The following is an 18,898-nucleotide window of genomic DNA, read 5'->3' as shown; positions in this document are numbered from 1 at the left end:
AGGGGGAGACCCAGGAGTGGCAAAGGCAGGACTGGGGCAAAGATTCTCCCCTGCAGCTGGGCGCCAGGGCGTGCAGGGCTGGGCAGGGAATGCCGGCAAATCCCGCCCCCCTGTGCCCGGGAAGGAGCCTTTTCCATCACCCACATTCCTGACCCGCCCCCCAGGTGCAGCGGAGCCGCGAGGCTGGTCCCCCGTTCTGTGCGCACACGGATGCAGGCAGCCCTCTCCCAGGCACCTGGCGCCAGCGGGAGGCCCACGCACTCCGAGCCAGGAGACCACAGCCCTGCCAGGCACACTCGCTGCGCTCCCCACCAAAGCTGCTCCGCTTCCCCTCCCCGGGGCCTTCGATTCACGGCACTTCCCGGCCACTCACCGACCCCTGCAGCTGGAAGCCTTCATCAGGGCCCCGCGGCTCGGCTGCCCTGGCAGGCTCCGGGTCTCCGCCTGCTCCGGGCTGTGAAACGGGCGAGGAAGGCCGGGGAGAGCAGCGGGGCAGGTGTGCGGGGCTTTGCCCTGGCAGGCAGCCGGCAGTGCTCCTGGCATCTGAGCAGTGGGTGCAGGGAGGGAGGAGCCGGGCGGGGCTGCAGGCGACAGGCGTTCGTTGGGGAGGAGAGCCCCTGGGTTCCCCATGGAGCAGGCTGGAACGGAGACTGAGAGAGCCGACAGCCTGCGGGAGTGAGGGATGTCTGGACGCTTTCAGCAAGGCGGGGGGGATCTGGGCTGGCACCGAATCTGCCGATTCTCCGTACAGAGACATGGTCCTCACAGAGACCTCCCGGCACATCTGGAACATCTGCAGCTGGGACAGCTCCACCAGGACACTGCCGGCGGTGGGCGACGCAACCTCCATCACCTACAACAGAGAAACGGGCAGGGATCCTCTCCTGGGCACAAGTCCCGGCTCCCAGGAACCGATGGAGACACGCCTGAGCCAGCAGCAATAGCAGCGGCTGCACACGTCGGCCCACGAGCCGAGGCACGTGGCCTCCAGCAGCCACCTCCCCCCTACTGAGGCACGTGGCCTCCAGCAGCCACCTCCCCCCTACTGAGGCACGTGGCCTCCAGCAGCCACCTCTCCCCTACTGAGGCACGTGGCCTCCAGCAGCCACCTCCCACCCTCCTGAGGCACGTGGCCTCCGGCTGCCACCTCCCACCCTCCTGAGGCACATGGCCTCCAGCAGCCACCTCTCCCCTACTGAGGCACGTGGCCTCCAGCAGCCACCTCCCACACTCCTGAAGGGCTGGGCTTGGGGAACAGGGGGGGTTGGCCCAGAGAGGCCGTGGCAGAGAAGGCCCTCGCCCCGGGCTCTCCGGAGTAGCTCTCCGGTTCACTGCCCGGCTCTCAGCGGTGCCTGCGCAGGCAAGCTCTTCTTTCTGCTGCTCCTATACGCCCGGCTAGCTCGGCCGCCTTCCTCCCTGCCCCCGGCAGAGCGCCCACTTGCCCAGGGCACCCGCGCCTCAGCCCAAAGCGATTCGTCAGGGGGGCAGTGGGGGGTTCACGCTCTTTGTGGGCGTGCTCAGTGCAAGCGAAGCAGCAAATCGGGGGAAGGGACACGACCCTCCACACATCCCCCTGAATCGACTGTCTTGGATTTGTCTGAAACGTTCAAATGTGGAACCCTAGAGCCCCGGGGCTGCAGAGCCCTCAGGAGGCATCAAGTCCAGCCCCTGCTCACGGCAGGACCAGCCCAATGAAATCAGCCCAGCCAGGGACTCACACGCCCCTAGGGACGGAGCTTCCACCCCTCCCCAGGGAGCCCAGCCCAGCGCTTCCCACCCACCCAGGGAAAGAGCTTTTCCTAATCTCCAACCCAGACCTGCCCCTGCAACGTGAGCCCATCGCTCCTGGTTCTACCCCCATCTGAGAACAGCCTCTCTCCAGCCTGCTCTCAGATCCCCCCCTCACTCTTCTCTGCTGCAACTGAACAGACCCAGATCCCTCAGCCTCTCTTTCTCGGTCATGCGCTCCAGCCCCCCCCAGTATTTTGGTCGCCCTCCGCTGGACCCTCTCCAGTGCGTCCACATCCTTCCTGGAGTGGGGCACTTTCAGCCAGCCGCTGTCCCCGGCCTGCGCTCACTGACGTGCTAGGGCCCAGGTCTTTTGGCCGTTGAGGTTTCAGCTCCAGGCTCTGGTGCAGAGACGGCGTCTTTCGCATCCGCACCTCGCTCACTCAGCCAGGATGCAGCCCCCCCCCCCCCCCCCCCCCGGGCACTGCTGTCTGCACAGCCAGAGAATCAGCGTCACCCAGATGGCTTCACTGGACCCTCTGGAGCGTCCCTACGAATGTGCCTGTTGCCCCCAGCCCTTCCCTCTGTCCCGCATGCAGCCTGGCGCTGCGCGGCTGGTACCTTCTGCCCATCGGCATACACGGCATAGCCAGTCACTCGCACCCCGTTGGAGGAGCCCTCTGCGTCGATGGTGACAGGCAGCCAGCTGATCCCCAAGATGCCTGCCGAGGGGCCCGGCTCTGCTTGCACATCCAGCGGTGCATCGGGGGACCCTAGGAGAGACGGGGGAGATTTGCCTTTGATCTGTCAGGGCAGCGGCTCCGTCCAACTCCTCCCAGGAAGGAGGAATGTAGGAGGGCGGCTCCTCTCAGCCTCGGGAGACCCTCAGGGCCCAGCAGGCACCGAGTCCTGCTTTTGCTTTGGGAGCCTCCGCGGGCAGGGATCAGGTGTTTGCCAAAGGCCGTGTGGATTGGATCGAGTTCTGCAGCCAGGCGCAGGGGTCCTGCTACTGCCGCTCAGTCTGACTCGGGCAAACGACAGCAGAGGCCTGGCTGCGCTCGGCGCTGGGGCAAGCTCGGGGGCACAGCATGCACCGTGGAAAGGGCGAGCCAGCCGGTGTCTGCGCCGGGCAGCCGTTTGGCGTCGCCAGCCCTCCCGCTCCGCCCGCCACGCGCTGGCTCGGCGCCTTCTCCGCGGGAGTCCTGCCCCCGCGCCACGCGGCACTCTGCCATTCAGAAAGCGCCTCGGCGCGGCATTGCCTGTCCCCCAATACCTGCCACGGGAGTAGTGAAGTGTATCACTGCTGAGTCCTGCTCCCGCCTCTCCTGGGGCAACTCCCAGAGCACCCCGGGGGGCCGGGCCTCCACCTTGGCCACATACTGCGTGCTAGGGCGCAGGCTGCGGAAGGTGTACCAGTAGACACCTGGCTTGGCGCTGTGGCACTCTTCCTCGCCAAGGTACACGGCGTGGACGAAGTTGCTGTCGCACGGCACCCATGTCAGCTCTGCCGAGGTCGCTGTCACGCTCCGGACTTCCAGCAGCCCCGGCGCGGGGCAGACGCCTGGCCCGACGCAGAGCGTGCAGCGCAGGGCGTCGGAGCGGCCGTGCTCGGCCACACTTTGCACGGAGACGCGGTAGGCTTTCCGCTCCAGGTCCACGTTCTCGATCTCGGCCTGCGTCTGGGCGCCGCTCTCGACGCTCTGGCAGAGCTCCGCGTCCACGGAGACGTCGTAGCGCCGGACGGCCGGGCAGCCAGCTGGCAGGAGCGGCGGCTCCCAGCCCACCACAATGCTTCTGGGGAGCTGTTTGAGCAGAGTCAGCTTTCGCGGGTAAGGCACTGCTGTGTGGCGGACGGACTCTTCCCGGTCTCCCGGCCCGCTCAGCGAGGAGCTGGCGCTGGTCTCGGCGCAGGAGTCATCGCTTTTTTCTCCGCTGCTCGTGCTCCTCCCGTGGCTGGAGCTCTGGGTGAGGTCGCTCGCTTCTGGCGGCAGGAAGGCCACAAGATCGTCGTCTGGAACGCGTTCCACAAAGTTGGAGGGGACCAGCCCTCGCCTGCCATCCATCAGCTCCCCTAGAGGGACACAGGACACCTGTTACCACCCTGCCTGCCCTCCAGACTCCAGCCCCAGCCGTGGGAGAGAGACCAGAGAGCCGCATCCCTGCCAATCACTAGCCCACCGAACCAGCCTGCTGGGGCATGGCACGCAGCTCTCGGCTCCCTCCAATTTCTAGCACTTTGTCCCATCCGCTCCTACATGTCGCACCGCAAGGGCTCTCCCTTGAGAAGTTCTCTCCTGGCTGCCTTGCACGGCCTCCCTGAGGAGACGTCTGCCTGCAAGGCCGCTGGCAAAGGGCAGTGGGGGCACCACCCTGGGGGTACGGAGGGGCCCGGTGGGAGCCGCATTCTGGCTATGAGCTAGCAGAGGGAGACACACACAAATGGATAAAACCACTTCAGACTGGCCACGTTGAAGCACAAAACCTGAAATAAATGTCGGCTTGAGCCAGCGGAACACGCTCTGGTTGCCCTGAATCCAAGGCAGGAAAAAGAATCATTTCTAGTCGATCAAAACTCTTTTTTGAGATTTCAATTCCATTAAAAAATGTGAAATGTTTTTGTTTGAACCAACCCGGCTTTCTTTGAGTGCTTGCCCCTGAACTGAGGCATCTCGTAGTCGCTCGGCTCCATTTCTGAGTGCGTGGGGACACCAAACACCGGCGGGGGATGGGAGGGGGTTATGTTGTGCAGCCCACCAGGGCGCTAGCAAGTTTCTGGGCTGCTAGGAAGCGCAAGGCAATTCTCACGCCTTGGCGCAGGGCTGCATGGTGGCATTACCAGCTCTGTGGGACGCATACAGCTACGGAGTCCGAAAGAATTCAGACACAGAGAGGTGGGTGAAGTCCAGGTTCCAATAAAGCTCACGGCAAAACTCCAGTTCACTTCAATGGGGCCAGATTTTCACCCTCAGGACTTAATGCAACCCTGGCGCAACCATGAGTAAATGCGTTTCTCTTAGGACTGCAGGCCCGCTCTGCCCGTACGAGCCTTTGTGCCCTGATCGCTGCAAAAGCCATGAAGCTTCCCCCGCTTTCCCATGATGCCAGGTTCTCACCTTCAGAGTCACGCCTCGTTCCCTGGCACCCACCTTCAAAGAAGCCGTCCTCGTCCATGTGCCCATAGACATAAATATACTCTCCAGCCGTCAGCGGCAGCTCTGCCTCTGGGTTCTCATTGGGGCCGTCCAAGGGGTTATAGCTGAAACCGATAGAGCAATAAAACGTACTTTGTACAGCAACTTCCCCTGCTCACACGGGAGCAGCGCATTGGTCCACGCAGGTGGGGCTCCTGCCTCTGGGCGTGGCCAACGCTTCGCAGGAGGGCAAAGCACAACCTGGATCCTTGGACCCAACCATTTTGAGTCCTAGGCTAGGTCTAGAGGACAAGCCACTTTCGAAAGAGCGTCTAGACTGCAACCACTTCTTTCGAAAAAGCGAGCCGCCCCAGGCAGTCTGGGCACTGTCTTTCGAAAAAGCCCAGTTTGCACGCAATACGCCTTCTTTCGAAAGCACTGCGAAAAAAGGGCGTTCTTCCTCGTAAAATGAGGTTTACCGCGATCGAGAAAAATGCCGCGTCCTTTCGATTTACTTTCTAAAGAACGCGGCTGCAGTCTACATGCAGGGGACGTTTCTTTGAAAAAAGGCCATTTCTTCCATGATGCCAGGTTCTCACCTTCCACCGTCACGCCTCATTCCCGGCACCCACCGTCAAAGAGAAAAGGCTACTTTGTTTCGAAAAAACACTGTAGTCTAGACACTCCCCTAGTGCAGGGCTCAGCTAAGAACATAAGAGCGGCCAGACGGGGTCAGACCAAAGGTCCATCCATCCCAGTAACCCGTCTGCCCACAGTGGCCAGTGCCAGGTGCCCAGAGGGAGTGAACTGAACAGGGAATGATCAAGCGATCTCCGTCCTGCCATCCATCTCCCCCTCTGACAAACAGAGGCTGGGGACACCATTCCTTGCCCAGCCTGGCTAATAGCCATTGATGGACTTAACCTCCATGAATTTATCTAGGTCTCTTTTAACCCCTGTGTGACTGCGAGTCGGGGTTCCCCGACGCTGCAGCCCCGTCGCAGCAAGAACAGGCTCTGCCAGCCGGTAGAACAGGGCGGTTTATTGCTTCTCCAGGACACAGCCCCGCACAGACGTGACGTGTCTACAGGAGTCAGGGCCAGGATGCCTCAGCCCCCTTGAGATGGGTCCCTGGGCCCCTGGATTCCAGCCCCTCCTTAGTCTGTCCCCTTCATGGTTCCTGCCCAAGACTGACCCTTCCCCCAACACTCACTTCCTTTTCCATCCCTTCCCTTAACTGGTAGAACCGGTTTGGTCTCTGTCATGGGGGCCCTCAAGACGCCCCCCGCTGGGCAGTGCTACAGACAGAGGCCAGTAGGGGTCGCCCACAGGCCGAGCACAGCAACCGGCACGGTACTGACACTACGTCACCCTGCTACATGCTGGATCCATTCATGGTGAGCAAGTGATTGTCCCCGGCCATTTGCAGCTAAGAGCCTCTTATGCCTTTAAAATTATATTTGCATATAACGAACAGTAAATGGGCACACGTGTTTCCCACACCTGTCTTGGATGTCAGCATTACTGGTTCACAGTCATCATCAGAGCTGAGGAGAAAACGGGGCTTTATTCTGTGGAAAATTTTGAATTTTTGCTGGAAAACAAAAGTGAAGCCAAAACTTTTCAGCCTAACCCCGAATGTGTTTGGTCACGAACTGGACGTTTTTGTTTGGCAGCTGCACGTTTTCAGCTGTTTGGGTGCCTGGCTGTTCGGTGGCAATGGGACATGTTCTCCAACAAGAAGGCACTTTCACAAAAACGATGCGTCACCAACCCCCCCCCCCCCCTTCCATGAACAAAACAGTTTCAAAGAAGAAGTTTTCATCCAGCCCTATTGGTTCTGTGGCTTGTGAATTTGCTGCGTTTTGACATGTGCAACGGTTATTTTTCTTCGTCTCCCTCCATAGAACGGGGGCGTTCCCACACTGTACCGTAGGCACCTCCATCGACTCCAGCAGCTCGTCCCCAGCAGAGGCTCATAGAAAGGAGCAAGAACCCCCAGATGGGTAATTACGGGACAGCCTGCTCCACTCATCAACCCTGCAGCCAAAACTCCCCTCAGTCCACCCTTCCCTTTGCGCAGAGGCCCTGTGTGGAGTTCGGTACCTGTAACGAGCTAGGAAGACCTGCAGTTTGGCGGGGCCGTGGCTCTCTGGCACTGGAATCAAAGCGACGCTATCGGCATCCAGGTCTTCCATTTCACTGGCAGTGTCCACCTGAGAAAGGCATGGCACGGAGGCTGCGGCTGACTGGCAGAGCAGGGGCACAGAGCCCCGCCTGGAAGCCGCGAGGGGCTAAGCTCTCTGCAGGGGCAGCACTAGGAAGGCAGCCTGGGCAGCAGACACACGCTCGGCTCCAGGGCACAAAAAGACAAACTCCCGCCAGGGGCCAGGGATCTCTGGAGGGGTCAAAGGGCAAGGCGCTGGCAAGGGGCCTGGAACCTCTGCCGTCCCCAGCAGCTGGGAAAAGGCTACATGCCGGGACCCGGCTCCTTCCCCCGGTGAGACCCAGGCCCTACGAAGGGCAAAGACGTTTGGCTGTTGTCTGCAGCTATTGAGCAGCCAAAGGCCGGAGCTACGGAAAGCAGAGCCCAGACGAGGTCAGGGGACAAAGGATGGAAGCCGGGCGTGGACACAAGGCCAGAGGGTCAAAACCAGGGAGCCAGAGGGGCGCAGAGCAGAGAACCCTGCTCCTCCCAGGCCTGCAGGGAAGCCCGAGAGGCCGCCCAGAGGAACTCTGGCCAGATGCGGGTTGAAGGCCTGGCAGCCACAAGGCTCCTGCAATGGTGGAGGGTGCCCGGGCAGGGCCGGGAGCAGGCCAGCGGGTCTGGGACTCTGCGGGGCCGTGGATGGGTGTCGATCCGCAGGTGCAGGGCAAAGGGCCGCCGGAACCTAAGGAGACGCTCCTCGAGGTGTGAGAAAAGGGCCTGCAGCCTGGCCCCTAGCGGTAGATGCGCAGGGTCTCCCTCGTGCCGCAAGGGCAGGTGGTCGGGGCAGGGAGGGGGAAGCCATGTACTGAGCCTGTGGAAGACCTGGCAGCTACTATGGGCCAAGGTGAAATGCAGGCTGGGCCCGGGCTCTGTGTGTGATGGAGTCAGCGTGTCACTGGCAGGGGCTTATACTGTGCAGACCCCAGACGGCGGTCTGCCGGAGGATGAGAGAGCTTTCTCCCCTCCCCTCCCCTCCCCTCTTCTCACCTCCCCTCTTCTCCCCTCTCCGTCCTCACCTCACCTCTCCCCTCCCCTCCCCCTCCTCTCCTGTCCTCACCTCCCCTCTCCTGTCCTCACCTCACCTCTCCCCTCCCCCTCCTCTCCTGTCCTCCCCTCTCCTCTCCTCTCACCCCCTCCCCCTCCTCCTCTCCTTTCCCCTCCCCTTCTTTTCTCTCCCCTCCCCCTCCTCTCCCTTCCCCTCCCCTCTCCTGTCCTCACCTCACCTCACCTTTCCCCACCCCCTCCTCTCCTGTCCTCACCTCCCCTCTCCTCTCTCCTCCCCCTCCTCTCCTCCTTTCCCCTCCCCTTCTTTTCTCTCCCCCCTCCCTCCTCTCCCTTCCCCTCCCCTCACCTCACCTCTCCCCACCCCCTCCTCTCCTGTCCTCACCTCCCCTCTCCTTTCCCCTCCCCCTCATCTCCTCCCTTCCCCTCCCCTTCTTTTCTCTCCCCTCCTTCCTCTCCTCTCTCCCTTCCCCTCCCCTCTTCTGTCCTCTCCTCCCTTCCCCTCCCCTCCCCTCTCCTGTCCTCACCTCACGTCTCCTCTCCCCTCCCCCTCCCCCTTCTCTCCTTGCTTGGCCTCACCTCACCTCTCTGCTCCTCTTGGGCATCTCCCGGGGGTTGTGAGTGGGGCCAGACCCACCTCGTCTACCCTCCTGGCCCCTGGGAGCAGCGAGGAGCACTGGGGAGGTGCCTTTAGCCTGACCTGTCTGCCTGTCTAGGTGTTTGTACCACTCCCACCAGCGGGGCACAGACACGGCCCAAGGCACTGCGTGTGGCCGTGGCCCTCGGGGAGAAGGCCCTAGCTGGTAGATTGCCTGGCTTGCTGGAGGAACCTCTGGGGCCATGAGGGGAGAAAGTCGGGGCAGTTACCCTGAAACTGTCAGACAGTTCATGCTGGGGGGTTCCGGGCTCCACTCCTAGCTAGGACTGTGGCTACATCCACTGATCAGTCTGACTCAGTGATCCTGCCAGTACAATGGGGATAATGGCATCGGTTCCCCTCGCAGGAATGCTGTGAAGCTTATAGAGGGCTTGTGAAATTCCACATGCTAAGCACGAGGGGTGGGCCTAAAACTCAGGTTCTCCAGACTCCCGAACATACTCTGCTAGGCCGGGAGCCCGCCGGAGAACGGACATTGCGTCAGAAGAACGAGGCGCTGTCTTTCCAAGCCGAGATCTCCACAAGCCCCCTACGATCTGTTGGCAACATTCAATGAGGGAGGGGGCAGGACTGAGCCCCACAGGAATGCAGAGACCTGCGGGGGGCGGGAACAGGGCCGAGATATCACTGGGTCTGAGAGGGGGAGAAAGCAAAGCCATCATAACCTGGCCTCGTCCGCTGTCGCCAGCGACTGGCCCTTCGTGACGGTTCCCTGCCCCAGCTGCTGTTCAGGAGTCTAACGGGATCCGCTGGAACGTTGCACCGGCCTCGCTGCACCGCTCTGTGCCCGGGACAGCGAGCTGAGGGCATAGGCCAGCATGCTGCTGCAACCCAGGGCCGGGACGGCACAACGAGACTGCCCAGGACCGAGTCCATCCGGGAACAGCCCAGGGACCTCGCTGGGAATCCCTCAGGGCGGTTCTTGGCTGCCCACACCCCTCAGGCGGTCAGCAAAGAGAGCAAATCCCTCTTCCCCGGGCTCTCTGGCTCTGGCGGCAGTGCGGACAGCACCGATCCCTGCGTGCCCTGCCCACCAGAGACCGACCAGGGCACCGCACACAGCACTGACCTCGGGCGTGGGGCAGGACGTGGGACTCTCCGGCACGGAGTCCGATTCCGAAGGGCTGGGCTGTGACGCCCGCCTCTCGACTTGGCTCCAGGACGGGGCGGCAGCGCCTGAGGCTGGAACGTGGGTGGCACTAGACGCGGGGTCAGGGATCGGAGGCTCTTCACGCCCTTCCTCGGGGGTCCTCCGGGCGCCCTGGGGAGCAGGACGGGCCGGGGCAGCAGCTGGCTCTGGAAGCAACATTCCATGTGTTACGCCAATGGCTGGCAGAGCCCGGCTCCAGTGCTGGGAGCACCCAGGAGCCCAGGCTGTGGACAAACTCTATGGCAGGGATCCCCCCCCCAGGGTTCGGCTCAGCCCAATTTTCCCTCCCACCCAGAATCTCCCCCAAAGCTTGGCTCAGCCTGGCTTCCCCTCCCCCGCAGGATCCTCCCCCAGGGCATGGCTCAGTCCGGCTTCCTCTCCCCCCAGAATTCCCCCCGGGGCTCGGCTCAGTCCGGCTTCCCCACCCCCCAGGAGCAGTGACACTGGAGTTACTGGGAGATCAGTAGAAGCTGGTGGGGAGCTCGCTGGGGCCTGCTGGACCGGGGGGGCTGTCGGCTCCAGCCCCAGTGCGAGCGAACTTCCACCGCCTCAACGCTAGTGATCGCCTGCCAGCTGAGGCTCCAGGAAGCCCAGCTGCCCCCGGCCCTGTGACGAGGCTGGCTGGGCCACGGCAGCAGCTGGCTCAGGATCTAGCTCGGCGGCCTCCCACCCGCTGAGAGCCCCACTGCGGCAGCGCTCGGCTTGTCACTTGCAGCCACGTCCTCACCCCTTTGCGCCACCCCGGAGGAACCGAGGAGCCGGGCTGGGTAAAGGCTCTGCCCAGGGTGTCCCGTGCCCCACAGCGGCGAGCGAAGCCATTCGGGGCAGTGGCTGTCCCAGGAGAGATCGCCTCGCCCGCCTTGTCTCTCGGACAGCAGTTCTCAGCCCACGGGCCACGGGCCACCTGCAGCCCCATCAGCACACGGCTGCCGCTCACACACGGCCTCAGGGCCACGCACCTACTATAACTGGTGTGAGCCTGCGGCCCACAGAGTCACACAACCCTCGGGGGGGACGAGCCCTTAGGAGTCCTGGCGTCCAGCCCCCTGCCCAAGGCAGGACCAGCCCCAACTCAATCAGCCCAGCCAGGGCTCTGTAAAGCCAGGACTTACACACCTCTAGGGACGGAGATTCCACCCCTCCCCAGGGAACCCAGCCCAGCGCTTCCCGCCCGCCTAGGGAAACAGCTTTTCCTAATCTCCAACCTAGACCTCCCCCGCTGCAACTTGAGCCCATTGCTCCTGGTTCTGCCACCTGCCACCACTGAGAACAGCCTCTCTCCAGCCTCTTTGGAACCTCCCTTCAGGGAGTTGAAGGCTGCTCTCAACCACCCCCTCGCTTGTCTCTTCTGCAGACTAAACCAGCCCAAATCCCTCAGCCTCCTCATAGGTCATGCGCTCCAGCTCCCTAAGCATTTTGGTTGCCCTCCGCTGGACCCTCTCCAATGCGTCCACATCCTTTCTATAGTGGGGGGCCCAGAACTGGACACAATACTCTAGATGTGGCCTCACCAAAGCTGAATAAAGGGGAATAATCACTTCTCTAGATCTGCTGGCAAAGCTCTTCCTAATGCACCCTAATATGCCATTAGCCTTCTTGGCTACAAGGACACACTGTTGACTCAGATCCAGCTTCTCATCCACTGTAATCCCCAGGTCCTTTTCTGCAGAACTGCTACTTAGCCAGTCGGTCCCCAGCCTGTACCAATTCTTGGGATTCTTCCGTCCCAAGTGCAGGACTCTACACTTGTCCTTGTTGAACCTCATCAGATTTCTTGTGGTCCAATGCTCCAATCTGTCTAGGTCATTCTGGACCCTATCTCTGCCCTCCAGCGTATCTACCTCTCCCCCTAGCTTAGTGTCATCTGCAAACTTGCTGAGGGTGCAATCCATCCCCTCAGCCAGGTCATTAATAAAGATGTTGAACAAAACTGGCCCCAGAACTGACCCCAGAGCTTGATGCCAGCTGCCCACTAGACCTGGGAAGCTGCATGTGTCCTGCAATGGTCAATGGGGGGAGAACCCCGGTTGTGGGGACTCTCTGGCCTATACCAAGCCATGCACAGCACAGCAGATGCTACACACACCGATCTACTGCATCTGAGTGACGAGTAGGAAAATGGTTGGCAACGTTTCCCCAAAGCACTCAGTCCCTCGAAGAACATTGAAACAAAAGACAGGACTATGCAGCACTTGAAAGACTAACAAGATGGTGAGTCTCGAAGAACATTGTGAATTTCAAACATTTTCAAACAGCTTTGAGAGCTGATTTCAGTGAAAGGGTGGCAAACGATTCCGCTTTTGTTAAAATATCAAAGTATGGAAAATGCTGATCAGACTTAATCTAGTCTAGAAAAACGTGTGCGCAAAGGCGTGTGGCCATGTTATAAGTGTAGAAGAAGAACACATCTGCCAGGGGGCAGAGCTATGGGTTTCGGCAACTTGTTAGATCTTTGCCATCCCACTTCATACTGTAACTCTGGAACCGACACCCAGGAGATTGTGTCCAACCCATCAGACCATCAGCAACAAAACAGTAACAATTCTGCAGAATGCTGCAGCTTTTATTTGTCAAAATAAGTAGGGCTGTCAAGCAATTCAAAAATGAATAATGACTAATCACACACGAATCATACTGTTACGATCCAATACCATTTACAGGCATTCCCCGGGTTACATGGATCCGACTTACATCGGATCCCTACTTACAAACGGGGTGAGGCAACCCCGCACTAGCTGCTTCCCCCCAGCAGACCAGGGAGACGCGAAGCTAGCGCCCCCCCGCCTCCCCCCCAGCAGACCAGGGAGACGCGGAGCGGCTTTTCTCAGCAGACACCTCAGCTTGAGAATAAAGGACTGAGGGAAGTGAGGTGTGGGAGAATAAAACTGAGCTCTGGAGAAATGTTTGGCTAGAGTTTCCCCTACAATATGTACCAGTTCCGACTTACATACAAATTCAACTTAAGAACAAACCTACAGTCCCTATCTTGGGACTGCCTGTATTTCAATATTTTGGAGGTTTTCTACGTTTTCAAATGCATTGCCCAATTACATCACAGAACACAGTACCGTGCTCACTTTATATTGATTTTTATATATAAAGAAATATTTGTAAACATTTATTTACAAATATTTGTGCCATAAAACAGCCCAAAAAATAGTCCAGGAAGCCCCACGTTAGAGCGGGTGGTGTTGCCGCTGTTTCTCTGCAGGTGGGAGATTCCCTGTTGTGTCCCCTCCCTCTGGGGCACCTAGCCTCTACCACTGCGGGCAGATCGGACATTGGGCTGGAGGCACCTTTGGCTTGACCCAGCCTGGCGGCTCTGATGCTCTTACGTAACAATTCACTTGCCAGTCGGTTGTTTGGAACTTGCAACGCATTTGCCATAGAAACAATGTGATAAATGGCAGTTAGGTTCCCGGGCCAGCCCACAGAAGCCTCTTTAACACGGATGATAGCTGCAATCCTGCGGATTTGCAATGAACAATGGTAGAAATAGCTTTTATTCCCTGAGTACCGGTGCTGGAGGAAGGCAGGGTTGGTTACAGGAGGGGGAAGAGGTAGGTGGAGATTCTGAAGGGACTTTTGGAGATTACCCCAGCCACCATCCCTCCCCCTGTGGGCTCAGCCCTGTCCCCCGGTCATCTGCCCCCTCCCCCACGTGGGCTGCTCCCAGCCCTCTCTCACCAGGAACCAGCCAGCAGCGTGAGCACGGGCCGCAGCACTCTGGAGGAGCAGGAGACGCAGGCAGCCTGCAGCTGGAGAGACGCGACTGTTTCCCCTCCAGAGTGCGGCTTTTCTCCAGCCACTGGCTGCGTGACCCCCCTTGCTCCTCTGGAGTCCTCCGGCTGCTCGCTACCACCTGGGCCCCTTGCCGGCTCCCCGGTTGCAGGCTTCTTTTGCTCACATGTTCGTCAGGTGGGTGTTTGAACTCGGGGAGTGCCTGTATTTTTTGAGTCACCTCACACAAGTAGGGGGGTGCAATCGTTTTACTGGGAAGGTTGAACTTATCAAGGCAGAATTATGTACAAAAAATAAATGCACTCAGAAAAAAACCCCATGCAAAACTAGAGAGTCCATTCAATGCTTGTTCAGCCAGTCACTCAGACAAACAAGTGCCCGTCATTTGCAAGGATACCGCTGCCCGCTTCTCGTTTACAACGGCACTAGAAAGTAAGGGCGGGTGTTTGCAGGGCACTCTGCTAGCCGGCCTCGCAAGATATTTAAGTGCCAGATGCGCTAGAGGTTCGGCTGCCCTTCCAGAGAGCACGTGTCCAAGCTGATGTTGGGTTTGCTCGATAATGGCCCAAAGCCGTGCAGACTGACACCATTTCACGTTCGTGGCCTGAGGCAGATGCCACCAGTAGCGGGTTGATTTTCTTTTTTGGTGGTTTGGGTTCTGTAGTTTCCGCATTGGAGTGTTGATCTTTTCAGGCTTCCGAAAGCGTGTTCCACACCTCATCCCGCTCTGATTTTGGAAGGCACTTCAGATTCTTAGCCCTTGGGTTGAGTGCTGTAGCTGGCTTTAGAAATCTCACACTGGCACCTTTTTTGTACTTTGTCAACTCTGCCGAGAAAGTGCTGGGTCATCATCCGATACCGTTATAACATGAAATATCCTGCAGAATGCAGCTAACACAGCAGGAGGCATACTGTTCTCCCACAAGGAGCTCAGTCCACATTTAATTAATGTATTATTTTTTCAATGCTCATCCTCAGCATGGACGCGCTGGCATGGTGGCCAAAGCATGAAAGGGCATATGAATGTTTAACAAATCTGGTACGTAAATACCTAACAATGCTGGCTACATACCTATTCTCACTTTCAGGTGACCCTGTGAACCAGAAGCGGGTGCCATTATCTCCTGCAAATATAAACAAACTTGTTTGTCTCAGCTATTGGCTAAATGAGAAGTAGGACTGAGTGGGCTTGTAGACTCTAAAGTTTTAAGTTGTTTTGGTTTTCAGTGCTCTTATGTAACAAAAAAAATTGACATTTGTAAATTGCACTGGCACAGTAAAGAGATTGCATTATGGTACTTGCATGAGGTGAATTAAAAATACTATTTCTTTTATCATTTTACAGTGCAAATGATTGTAATAAAAATAATATAAAGTGAGCACTATACACTGTAGTCTGTGTTGTAACAGAAATCAATGTATTTGAAAATGTAGAAAAACATCTAAAAATATTTAAGACATTTCAATTAGTTTGACAGTGTAATTAATCATGATTAGTTTTTTAATCGTGATTATTTTTTGAGTCAACTGCATGAGTTAAGTGCAATGACAGCCCTAAAAATAACACAATTTAATTACGCCTGTTTCAATTATTCTGGGTCATTTATTTCAAAATACCTGTCAGAAAGTATGTCCGTAACGATACGGACAACAAAAAAAGATTATGGAAATGGTTTTTGAGCAATGGATTCTTTACTGGGCATATCAATACAGAACTCCGAGGAACAATTCATTGAAACTGCAACACAAAACTGTATTTCCTATCCCACCCCCCACGCAGTTCAAAGGTAGGGGGAGCCAGGTGTGATGGAGGAGCTGGGAGAGGGGGAAATAATTGGGAAATGTGAATGTGAAGAGTTGTTGGGTATGGGGGGGGGGGACAAGTATGGAACAGCCTGGGGCAGAGGGGGCTTTTCCAGTGTGGATCCTGGCTGCCCCTTAGCCTCTCCCATACAGTCAGGCACATGCCCTGCGCCCCTATCTCTGTGCCCTCACTACGCCCCCCTGCCCCTACATGCCCTGCCCCCCCCCTTGGCCCCTGCCCCCTAGCCCTGAGGAGCCCGGTCAGCCCAGGCACCGCCCCACCTGCCTGTTCCCCCAGCCCGGCCCCTGGGCCCCGCAGGTGGGGCAGAAAGCACTACCCCTCCCACCCCAGCTGCCTGGGAGCAGCGGCTCTGTCCTAGTGCCGCGGCGCCCCCTGCTGGGCAACTGCAGCAACTTTTCAGCAGAAGCTTTTTCCTGAACAATGTACAGTACTGTAAAATATTTGCAGCTTATTAATTATGCATGCACGGAGTGGCACAACATCCCCCCCCCCCTCAGTGGATGGTGCTGGGGAGTCCCCTGTTCATTGTTTCTCAAGGACTCTAGATAATTGCTTTCAGGGTCTTCAAGTACAATGCCTGGTTTGCCCGTCAGCCCCGCAAAGAGCCAGGCTAGTGACCAGTAATGCAAATGCAACCAGGCTGAGCGATCATTTTCCTCTGGTTTACGTGGAACTTTGCCCCAAGCTGGGCACAAATTTTCAGAAAAATGCCCTTTCAGTCAGCCCTGAACCATCTGTGGCTCATGCTGACTTTGCTAAACAGTTTCCACTCCACCCAGAAATGCTGCAGCACTCCAGGCCAAGGCCTGCAAAGGTGGCTCCCTCTCCCTGGAAAGGTGACACTGAAACAAAAGCTCTCGCAGCAGCCCAGACAAACCTGTGTTAGACCCGACTCAGAGCGTTCTCCGGCGCTGCAATTCACCACCAGCCTCGGAACGGGTCACTTTTCATTTGACTCAGAACAAAGCTTCTCTCCAATCTTTTCAGACAGACAGCAACCCCCAAGCCCCATGCACTCTGCTCCACGTGGGATTTGCGTGGTGCACGAGTCTTGTGAAGACCCTCTGCACACGGGGAACTTCATCCCTCCCAGAAGGAGCCCCGAAGATGCCTGGCTGATTTCCAGAAGGGAGCTAGGATAATCTCGTTTGACCTCCTGCATGACTCCGGCCCAAAAGCATCTCCCTTGGCAGAGCCAGAGACCCCCTGCACAGTGGAAAGCTCCCGGGGTGGAGAACCCACCTCCTCCCTTGGTCAGTTCTTCCATGGCCAGGGAGGGCACTTGGTCAGGGCTGCCCCTTACGAAGGGCCCGGCTGCTGGCCCTCGGCCCTCTGGCATGTTGCCTTCAGTTTAAACGCACGTGCTCTGGGGGCATCGGCCCCGGCTCCAGGGCCACGGCTGGGCTGCACGTGTGGGGGCACCAGCAGTGACTGCACCCGCGTCCTCCCTAACGCACGCCCTCTGGCGCGGGCCCACGGGGCGTGAACAGGTGAGAGGCTCGTTCCCATTATTGCCCCGGCTGGTTCTCGGGGCCCTCGGGGAAGCCAGCAGCCAAGGCATTAACTGTACAGCGCCCGCCGGCCTCTCGCAGCAGTTACCCTTCTCCCACTGGCAACACTGGGGCTGAGGGACGCAGCAGCAAGGCAAGAGCGGGAGCTCAGGAGTCACCCCGGCTGAGGTCGGAGGGTCGCTCTTCCCTGCCGGTGGGCGGACACGGCGCAGTTCCTGCGAGAGGTGGCTGAGCTGCTCCACGTGGCTCCGGCACTGGTCCTCCAGCGCTTGCACCCGGGCCTGGCAGGGAAGCAAAGCACAGTGAGGCGCAAACCCAGGCCTGGCCTGGCGTGGGCTGGGAGCAGCAGCAGCCTGTGCCGTGTCCCGCAGCCGGGATTCCCAGAGGGGCGAAAGGAGGGAGGTGCCCGACCCAGCAGGCAGCAGAGCCCCTGGCCACCCACCCTTTGAAAACCCCTGTCCCAGGGGACAAGTTCGGGACTGGACCCACTCTGAGCCCCCTGCGACCTTCCATGCCTGCTCCCCTGCAGGAGAACAGGGAGGGGCCTCGAAGCATCGGAACAGATGGGAAGGGTTTTCACATCCAAGTCACATCTCCAAAAGGGGCTCCACCAGACCTAGCCAAGCTAGGCTCCTGGGATGGCCTCCAACAGCTTCCCCCCCAGAACTGCTGGGAGCCGAACAGTCCCCTCCAGGCAGGGTTCCCCATAAGCTGTGCACTCGGGCAGCCGCCCAGGAGAGAGTCAGATGCCGCCCAGCTGATTGGCAGAGCGCCCACAGCCAACAGCAGGTGTTTCTCCTGGTGGTGCACATCCACACATGCATTGGTGCATACAACAAAAGTTATTCCACACATGGCTAGAAAAAATTAGAGGGCGCACTTCCTGCTGGGCCAGGTCCCTCCACAAGTGAGACTCCAGGGAGCAGCAAAGGTCCAGAGTCTGCACATGAACCTGCACCCGCCCCATGCTGTGGCACAGCCCCCCTCCAGGAACTGCTTGCCAGGGGACTGGTCTGAACGTCTCCTCGGGAGATGCTGGGGAAGTGTCCGACATCCTTTCTATGCAGCGGGAGGGTTTGCTCCTGCACCTCGATAAGACGCCTTTAAAATCCAGCCAGCTCCCCCGGACTCCTTCCCCCTCGCATGAGCCTCTCCGGGGATCCTGCCCATCAGTTCCCTGAGGGAGCCACAGGCTGCTTTCCTAAGTTCAGGGTCTGAATTCTGCTGCTCTCCTGCTTCCCTTTGGCCAGGACCCTGAACTCGACCGTCTCGTGGTCGCTGCTGCCCAGGGTGCTGCTCACTCCTACTTCCCCTGCCAATTCCTCCCTGTCTGTGAGCAGCAGGGCAAGCTGCACATGGCCCCTGGCTGGTTCCTCCAGCACTTGCACCAAACACCTGGATGGTTTGTGCACTGCTGCATGGCTCCCCTGGTCGTGTCCTCATCCCTGCCGCTTCCTGCAGCTCCCATTGGCCGGGAATTGTGATCCGTGGCCAATGGGAGCTGCGAGCGGCCGCACCTGGGGACATGCAGGTACATAAAGCGTCTGACAGCCCACCAGGGCTAACCTTGGCAAACTACGTCCAGCCCCACCCTGCCTTGACAGCTGCGCGGCCACACAGCAGAGAGCCAGGTGCATTGCTTGCGAGGGAAGAGTCCGGCCCGCAGAGCAATGAGCCTTGGGGGTCGCGGCCTGGCTTTGCCTCCCCGTCTCACCTCTAGCAGCTGCACGGCTCCGGCGTGTTCCCTTTCTGCCGCCGCTTGGGCCTGAAGTCAAACAAGAGACAAGGTGTGACTGCCCAAGCGCCCTCGGAGCTCTCACCTCGGCCGCCCCGTCTCACGAGGCAGCCAGACTGGTGCGTGAGCCTGACCCAGCCACAGGTGCAGGGATGACGGAGACCCCCGGGCGGGCAGAGCCCTCAGGAGGCATCGCGTCCAGCCCCCC

At 58.9% G+C, this 18,898-nt stretch overlaps 1 protein-coding gene across 1 annotated transcript in view; it reads right to left on the bottom strand.

The window, feature by feature from the left end:
- Window positions 1–18,898, bottom strand: part of TSPOAP1 (TSPO associated protein 1) — a 93,779-nt gene that overhangs the window by 20,893 nt on the left and 53,988 nt on the right. The window contains exons 11-18 of the mRNA XM_089772100.1: window positions 18,670–18,720; window positions 17,044–17,236; window positions 9,798–10,024; window positions 6,966–7,075; window positions 4,875–4,984; window positions 3,002–3,799; window positions 2,350–2,501; window positions 374–853 (exon numbers count right to left, since the gene is read on the bottom strand). Coding sequence (XP_089628226.1) covers window positions 374–853; window positions 2,350–2,501; window positions 3,002–3,799; window positions 4,875–4,984; window positions 6,966–7,075; window positions 9,798–10,024; window positions 17,044–17,236; window positions 18,670–18,720 — 2,121 coding nt within the window. The remainder of the gene's footprint in view (window positions 1–373; window positions 854–2,349; window positions 2,502–3,001; window positions 3,800–4,874; window positions 4,985–6,965; window positions 7,076–9,797; window positions 10,025–17,043; window positions 17,237–18,669; window positions 18,721–18,898) is intronic.

Source organism: Pelodiscus sinensis, chromosome 21 (genome assembly GCF_052426305.1).
Source record: "Pelodiscus sinensis isolate ZL-2025 chromosome 21, ASM5242630v1, whole genome shotgun sequence".
NCBI lineage: Eukaryota > Metazoa > Chordata > Testudines > Trionychidae > Pelodiscus > Pelodiscus sinensis.
This window is presented reverse-complemented; position numbering and strand designations above follow the sequence as displayed.